This window comes from Lycium barbarum, chromosome 12 (assembly GCF_019175385.1).
Source record: "Lycium barbarum isolate Lr01 chromosome 12, ASM1917538v2, whole genome shotgun sequence".
Classification (NCBI taxonomy): Eukaryota; Viridiplantae; Streptophyta; class Magnoliopsida; order Solanales; family Solanaceae; genus Lycium; species Lycium barbarum.
In genome coordinates this window covers 101560025-101568624 of record NC_083348.1, presented here as the reverse complement: position 1 = coordinate 101568624, position 8600 = coordinate 101560025, and the positions used below count along the sequence as shown (strand labels likewise).

The window sequence follows — 8600 nt, the reverse complement described above, 5'->3', positions numbered from 1 at the left end:
TTTCTATATTGGTTCAATTTTTAACATTTTGTTATTCAGCTATCTGTAATAGCCTTAATTAATGGGCAGGGATATATGAATACTCCAGATTTGCATTGTTGGTTAAACATTAATTAATTATTTTTCTTTGAGAAATTATTAATTCTTCGTTGTGCTTGACTTGTTCAATTGTTTCATCTACTGCAAATGGTAAAAACACTAGCTAACTAAATATATAGAATGTTTTAATTAGCTGTTTACGAAATATATTCTTGGGTAATTTTAGGTAAGAGGTTTGAGTCGCATAATATTTGTCTTTTGTCAATATATACTAGCTTAGAGTGCAGACAAAAAATCTGAAAGTCTTTCCATCAGAAGCCACGCCTTAGGTTTCAGACCTGTTCACTGAATGTGAGAGCTGACAACAAAGCTTACTGTGTAACAAATTAAAATTTAGATTTGACAGATTCAACATTTAAATTTTTCGTCAGTAAATCCATAGGCTTCCAAAAATATAGTAAAATATTTACCAAAATTTCGTGTCAAAATTACTAGATTCATTTGATGTGTCCCCACCAGGAGATCTGAAGTTCAAATTGTAGCAGAAATAAAAATATTAGGTGATCTTCTAATTTGTTCTAGTCTTGATAGACATTTCCATCTGTTCTAGTCTTGTATTCTTGGTAAATGAGTTACCTCTTACCTCTTGCTGGTAAGAGATGACAGGTATCTCGAAACAGATATCCCGTAAATTTAGCCGAGGTGCGTATAAACTGACTCGAATATTACGATTTGCGGTTATCAGAAAAAGAAAAAAAGAAAGAGACTGCCTTGAGAGAAAGGGGAACCTACAAAAATATATTATACTTATCTTATTAACCTGAAAATATAAGATAGATGATTTGTTTTAATAAATTAAATTACATTGATAATAATAATTAAAAAAATTATACTGTCAGAGCCAAGAGGGGTTGATGGTACCGGCAAAGATGGCGGAAGCGAGGGGGTGGGGGTGTAATTTTCTGAGTGTTTTTCACATGATATCTCAGTGAAACAGACAGCACTGCTCTTCATGTTATGGCATCACATGCTATGTTATGGACAGCAGTGACAACCAGTACTAGCAGTAGTAATAGTAACGCTTTAAGGAACATGTGCACAACTCAGAATGCCTCCAAGTTTGGTAAACAAACAAAATAAGAAAAAAGGAGAGCAATTTTGGATTTCTCTTTTCCTTTCAATACGTCTTAGAACTGTCAAGAAAATTAAAGGGAAGCTACAAGCAACTAGTAACAGACAAATTGCAACCATTGTCATTCTCAAAAAAAGAATGTGATGGGGGGTACATACATCAAATGAAAATGAACTTCAATTGCTAATAACAGATTTTTATATGAATATGATGTAGATTAGCATTATACCTGCTTTTTAGTTCTCCAAAATGCTTTTACTATTTCATCAGCAATCTTCAGGTAGTAGGTTAACAAGACACATATAGAGTCGGATGTAGCATATATATCGGCATCGAGTTGATCTGTACATAGTGTTTTTGACGCAGAACATAAATTTATATATAAAAATTCACAAAATTGCAACAAATAGTAAATATAGACCCATCACTTTAAATATACGAAAAAGGGCCAAATATACCCCTGTACTATCAAAAAAGGATCAAATATACCACTCATTGTATTTTGAGTCTAACTATACCCCTACCGTTATACCCCTCCATCGTTAAAGTTGACCGAGATTAATAGTTTTAATGAAATAAATGTCATGTGACATGCCACCTCACTAAACAAATCCAATTTTAACTCCCCTTCTTCCATGTCATCTTTCACTATTTGCACCTCTCCTTCACCACTACTATAACACTATACCCACCACCATTTTCACAAACTCGAAAGGTGGAATAAATCAAAATGCTTCAAATGACTTACACAATGCCATCACCAGGGAAAATTCCGCCGTCTAGAACTCGAGAATTTCAAATCCTATAGAGGATTTCAAACAATTGGACCATTTTACGACTTTACAGCAATTATAGGACCAATGGAGCCGGAAAATCTAATCTAATCGATGCAATAAGCTTCGTCCTTGGAGTTCGCAAGGGTCAACTTCGTGGTGCACTGTTGAAAGACCTGATTTATGCTTTTGATTACCGTGAAAAAGAGCAGAGAGATCGAAGAGGTTTCGTTAGGCTAGTTTATCAGCTTGTTAATGGTACTGAAATTCAGTTTACAAGGGTTATTTGAGTATCGGATTGATGAGAAAGCAGTTAATTGGGATGAGTCATTTGAAGCATTTTGATTTCTTCCACCTTTCAAATTCGTCAAAATGGTGGTGGGTACAGTGGTGTAGTATTGGTGAAGGGGTGGTGCAAATAGTGAAAGATGACATGGAAAGAGGAGGGTTAAAATTGGATTTGATTAGTGAGGTGGCACCACATGACATTTATTTCATTAAAAATATTAATCTTGGTAAATTTTAACGGTGGAGGGGTATATTTGTGCTCAAATTATAACGATAGGGGTATATTTAGATTCAAAGTATAACGAGGGGTAAATTTGACCCTTTTTCGATAGTACAAAAGTATATTTGGCCCTTTTCCGTTAAATATATAATGCTAAGAACCTTAATACTGAACTCATAAAACTAACTCTAGATCCACCTCTGGACACATATACTGCAATTACTTCTGATAGGAGTGTTTGTTCTTGATAACGACTGAAATGAGATGCTGCATTCAATGTTTTTGAACATGTGAGCTAGCATATTAAATTTACTAAATAGCAAGGTCAATTTTATAGATAGTCTCATAACTATCACTTTTTTCCATTAAAGTCACTTAACTATACTTCGTAACACAAAAGTATATAACTATCATTTTTTCCCACCAAAGTCATTTAACTATGTTCTCTAACACAAAAGTCACAAAACTTTGAGCTTACTAACAGAGAAGTCACACCTACCGGAAAATCTAACTTCCGATGGGTAATTTTATTAGATTAAAAATAAAAAAAATAAAAAAGTTACTAATCAGAAGTTGGAATTTCCGGTAGGTGTGACTTTTGTGTTAGTAAGCTCAAAGTTTTGTCACTTTTATGTTAGAAAACATAGTTAAGTGACTTTGGTGAAAAAAATAATAGTTATATGACTTTTATGTTAAAAAATATAGTTAACTAACTTTAGTGAAAAAATTGATAGTTATATGACCTGCAATTTACCCCAAAATAGCACACTTGCTAATGGAGCAGTCGATTAGATTGTGGTGAAAGCTTTCGTGTACTTCAATCTGAAACACTCGTTCCATTTATCCTTTTTTATACAACATTTATGCTTAACGAGGTTACTTTTTGCCTTGCTTAATTTCACATTTTATCTACTAGCTAGTAGTGTTTTGCAAAAGGAAAAGGAGGGTGTAAGTACATTCAAACCTTTTTATAACAGCATGGTTGGGTCTGAAAATTTTTAACTGTTATAGAGAATGACTGTTATACATCTATAACAGCATTGACATTTAAATAATACTTCGTTATTATATGCAAAAAAGATGCATAAAATTTAATTTTTATTTTTAATTATCAAATTCTAAGCTTAATTGCATTTGTATAACGAAGGAAAATTATTTAATGATGAATATATATATATATATATTCATATGACATTTTTTGTCATAAATAATGTATTAAATGATCAAATATTTGGTCAAAATTTCTACTCTTATTATTGATAATCATAGATATTCTATTTTTATAAAGATGGTTAATTATTATATTACCAAAAAAAGAAAATAGCTGTTATATGGGGGGTAATTTTACAAAGAGCGTACTGCTATAAAGTTGACTGTTGCTATTATAGGTAAAATGCTGTTAAAGAGAAGTAAAATATAACGTAAAAACCGGTTTCAAAAAATCTTAGTTGTTATAGAAAGGTGTTGTTATATGTGAGTGCCGTTATAGAGAGATCTGACCGTATAATATAAAAAGTAGAAAAAGAAATACTTGAAACCAGCCATGACTATTGCCTTCTTTTGCCTTTTTCATGTACTGTTCAGTGATGGGCTTTTCAGGGATTGAGCAGTTATGGAACAGCAATAGTGATAAGAATGCACATAATTGGACATCTCCTTTCTTTAATATAGTATATATTTTTCTTCTTCAACAAGGGGACCAAGTAAGGTCTTTTCTCAGAGAAATACCATAATGTTTTGTTTGACAAAATTGCAAACGTACGCACAGCCTCAAGAAGGAAGATTTGTCTAATTTAGAGATCTCGTCGGCCTTTATCAGCTCGAGGCTCTTGAGCCGCAGCTTCTTTGTAGGAAAGGTCTTGGTTTAGTTTGGCATAGTATTAAAAAAAAATTGTGACGATTATACAACTATATAAAATGGTGAGTGACGCTTTAGGACTATTTTTATGAATATAATCAATTAAATTGAACTTTACTGATCGTACGTAGCTATTGTCCAAGTGACATACAATTTCTTTAATATTTTAGATTGAATGCTCTAATTCTTTTAACACTTTTGTGGCGGGGGATTTGTCTTATCACTGGACATTTTCTCTCAGAAAAATGAGGAAAGGGAAATAAAAGTAACTTGTTGATTAAACCTTCTTTATGCAGAAAAAGAAGAAACATAGGACAGAAATGAAAATTCTCATGGGGAGAATGATTGAACCAAAAACAAAAGGAAAAGAAATCTCACGTAGAGCAGGCGTTTATCAATTCCATGCTAAACAAGAACCAAAAATCGTCCATATTGTATTCTTTTAGAGCTAAGGTCCTTATCTTATGCTGATTCTCCCAATTAAATTGAGCCTCTTTGAGTCTTGATCCAGTCAATAAATGTACCAAACATCTTATTAGAACTTCCTCCTTTATTGACACTAGAGTTAACCTTTGCTTGAAGATCTAAAGCCCTTTCTTTAAATGTTCCATCTCCGAATAGCTTATCCATCTTATTCTTGATTTCTTCTTTGCCAATAACTCCAAACTCATTTTTCTTAAATCCCAATCCCACTTTCCAAACATCACAAATATAACTCTGATTAAACAACTGGTCAGCAAAATAAGGCCAGCACAAGAAAGGCACCCCATTGCTTACGCTCTCGACCGTCGAATTCCATCCACAATGGCTCAAAAAACAAGCAATAGAAGGATGCTCTAGCACCTTTTGTTGAGGGGCCCATTTCACTATATGGCCTCTATTGCCTACTCTGTCTTTGAAACCTTTTGGATAAGCGCTATCGCCGTCCAAAATTAGATTTTCCCGAACTACCCACAAGAATCGTCGTTTGGACAATTCTAGCCCAAGTGCCAGCTCCTGGAATTGAGTTAAATCCAAGATTGTAAAGCTGCCAAATGCGACGTAAATGACTGAATTATGTGGCTGCTGATCGAGCCATTTTAGGCAATTCGAGTCTTCAGGCCAGAAATGGCCCGTTGAAGATCCTAATCGATTGGTTGCTAGAAGGGGTCCAATTGGTGACATTTGAGGGAACATGGCAAATGCTCCAGGCTCCAGCTCCTTTGCTGAGTTACAAATGATCCAATCTGCCGATTTAACTCTTTCATTGTTGTCTGCTACGAGATCCATTATTATTTTCGTCAAAGCTGGATCAGGGAAGCAAGCCCATACAAAGTCTGATGGGTTCATGATGGGCATGTTTGGTGATAGCTTAATCCCCTGTTTCTTCAGTATAGCTCCTGGAAAGCAGATTTTGTTAGAAGGTAAAAGATCACACAATTAGTTGGATACTCTTTGCATATAGTCATAGTCTGTGCTGACATTATATTATACGGATATGAACTATAGATATGTCGAGTTCCATTTTGTTCATTATATTGTTGTCTTAACAGGGGAAATTTCATTTCACTTTCAGGAAACTATGCATGAGGAATGGTTTATTTGAATGGAACTAACTTGAGCTGAATACATGAGCTCAATTGATTTAAGAAACTCTCTGCTTAAATAGGCATGAGGTAATAAATAGGTTGACTACTACTCTTAACTATTAGACCATGCATCCACATCTAATTAAGCAGTTATTCATGTTTACTAACCATGTTTACAAATGTAAGCGTACTTTGATTTATATACTCATCATCATCCTGCCCCTCCGACCAACACTAATATTCACTATTAGCAAAAAAATTAGTTCTAAATAAGAAGCCCTTTGAATAACCGATACATTCTTGATAAAAATGAAATTGCAAGAAAAAAGAACCTCAATTTCGTTTATTCATTCGATTAAGAAAGCCTACCTTCCAGTTTTCACCCAGACAAAAAGGTGAGAACCTAACGGCGAAGGTTGTTACTTTGGGAACTTCCACATTGTCGCGCCTTTTTAATAGACAAAACTATAGCCGGTTACCCATCGATGCCTTTTAGGCGATCTTGTTGTTTCTAAGTAATTAAAGGTTCTAAAGTAGGACTTATTCTATGGTTTTATTAGCTATATATACTGATAACATAAATATTTTTTATACTATAGTAAATTTTTTAACTTGTGATAATACATTAGCTAACTTTTTACCTGATTATCAAGAAATTATCTGTAATCAACTAATCAATGACCTGATTATGTAAATATTTTTTACGTGGTTGGTCTATAGAACTTAGAAGACCACAAGGCTAATTGCAAATTCAACGAAGTAAGAATGGAGCTCACCATCGCTATCTATGATTCCATCATCAATGAGTTTTGAGACGCTAAATAACGACGCTAGCGTAGCGGCAGCTGCAGGCCAGAAAGCAACTCGTCTAATGTTCAATTTTTCTGCAACTCCGAGTGCCCATCCCATATTTTCATCAACTATAACACATGATACTCCATTTTCATCAGACTCATTAATCCTTTTAATAATTCCCTCAAGTTTCCCAGGCATCACTTCAGCAATTGCTTCCGTCAACTTTTTCAGGTCTGCTCTATCTTCATCAGGTCCCAAACCATCTGGGATTGAGACTAAGCTTATCTTGTTGCGTACATCGTCGTTTTCAGATAATGCCTTGATCACTCTTTTGTGGTTGAATTCCGAATTAACAAAGGTGATTTTGCAACCCTCTTTGACTAACCACAAGGAAAGTTCCATTAAAGGAAGAACATGGCCTTGTGCTGGATAAGGTATAGCTACAATATGTGGAATTTGGATCATTTTTTCTTTCTTTGTACGTTCCTTCCTTGCAGAGATTAAAGCTTCTAGTTAGTGCTTTATATAAGGGGGCCTAGAATCAGGAAATATTGTTTTTAATACTCAGAGTTTAACTTTTATATATACGATTGCATTGTAAACAAAATTTACACTATCACTGCATTTTATAGGAGTATATAACATGTTTAGCAAGTAAAACTGCCTGCCTTATTTTTCAAGGTACTGAGTCTACATTTTATCATTTTATGTATGGTCATGTAGATAGAAGCGGGGCCATAATTTTAAGTTTATGGGTTCTGAACTTATCACCGAATTCATAGCTCGTCTTAGCTACTGGGTACATTCGCAATTAAATATTTATACATATTTAATTGATGGATTTCTTAATACAAACAATGAGCCTAAGAAAAAGCTATTGAATTCGTCCAAACCCGTAAGTAATACTCTACTCTATCTCCGCCCCTGCACATACATGTTGCTACTTTTTACATAACCTGATAGTGTATATGCGCAGTTGCACCATATTTTTGTATTTCGTTCTTGGAATATTAACGTTTATTTCTTGTATTTTTCCAAGGGTACATGGACTTAGTAAATTACTAAAAATACAATAGGATCATAAAATAATAGAGATATATTCTATTTCCTGATGTTGTATTCCCTAAATGTTGATACAAAGCTTGTCAATTGGCGTTATAGGAAAGCCCTATGTCTGTGTTTTGAAGTGAATTTCACATCGACTAAGCTGGGAAACTTCAATTTCATCGACCACTTTGTTATTTGCTCTTGTTTTCTTCTTATGTAATTACTTAGAGTGTGTTGGTATGACACAAGTTATTTTTCGTCCGGTGTTTGGCTAGAGCAAGTAATATGAAGTTAAAATTAAGATTGTTAGTGAAGAAAATGAATTCTGCTCACAAGTGAGGAAATCAATTTTTCCCTTTCAAATTTTCCTTGAAAAATGACTTCCGTCGTACCAAATACGAGAAAATAATTTCCTCTTAAATATGATTCCGGCATACCAAATACACATTTATTTTTGTGTTGCAAGTACATCTCACTGGTGAAGTAGTTGAAGTCGGCCAGTGACTAAAAGTTCCGTTTCTGTTTTCTTAATTATTTTATTGTATTAATCGCTCTATCCAATTTGATAGATGCCAAAATGCAGCATTGCCAAAAATAGAATCTTCAAAACAGACGTTGGACCTTCTCAGACGATTATTCTTGGAAGGACGGAAATTAAACTAAATACTTACATCATAATTTCTGCGGATCGTTTTACTTCCAACAACGAGAATCTTAGCTTGTTTAGGTGCGGATAAGGCTGACATTGAACTAAGGGGTCATTTGGTAGGAGGGATAATTTATTCCATATAGATGAGATTGTGTGGGATAGGCTGGGATAACTTATCCCACTCTCTCTCTCTCTCTCTCTCTCTCTCTCTCTCTCTCTATATATATATAT

At 34.2% G+C, this 8600-nt stretch overlaps 1 protein-coding gene across 1 annotated transcript; it reads right to left on the bottom strand.

Moving 5' to 3' along the window:
• Positions 1–4492: 4492 nt before the first annotated feature.
• On the bottom strand, positions 4493–7270 carry LOC132622878 (UDP-glycosyltransferase 83A1-like). Its single transcript, XM_060337548.1, has 2 exons — positions 6655–7270; positions 4493–5689 (listed from the first exon to the last, which is right to left on the bottom strand). Exons 1-2 carry the CDS (start codon positions 7136–7138, stop codon positions 4791–4793), a joined length of 1383 nt encoding a protein of 460 aa, XP_060193531.1. The 5' UTR covers positions 7139–7270; the 3' UTR covers positions 4493–4790.
• Positions 7271–8600: the final 1330 nt, after the last annotated feature.

What these genes read in the sequence shown, in the direction of transcription:
- LOC132622878 (XM_060337548.1), bottom strand. Translation starts at nt 7,138, where the DNA reads ATGATCCAAATTCCACATATTGTAGCTATACCTTATCCAGCACAAGGC. An exon ending in TGGAATCATAGATAGCGATG is followed by an intron (nt 5,690 to 6,654) that starts GTGAGCTCCATT and finishes TCTGCTTTCCAG; the next exon opens with GAGCTATACTGAAGAAACAG.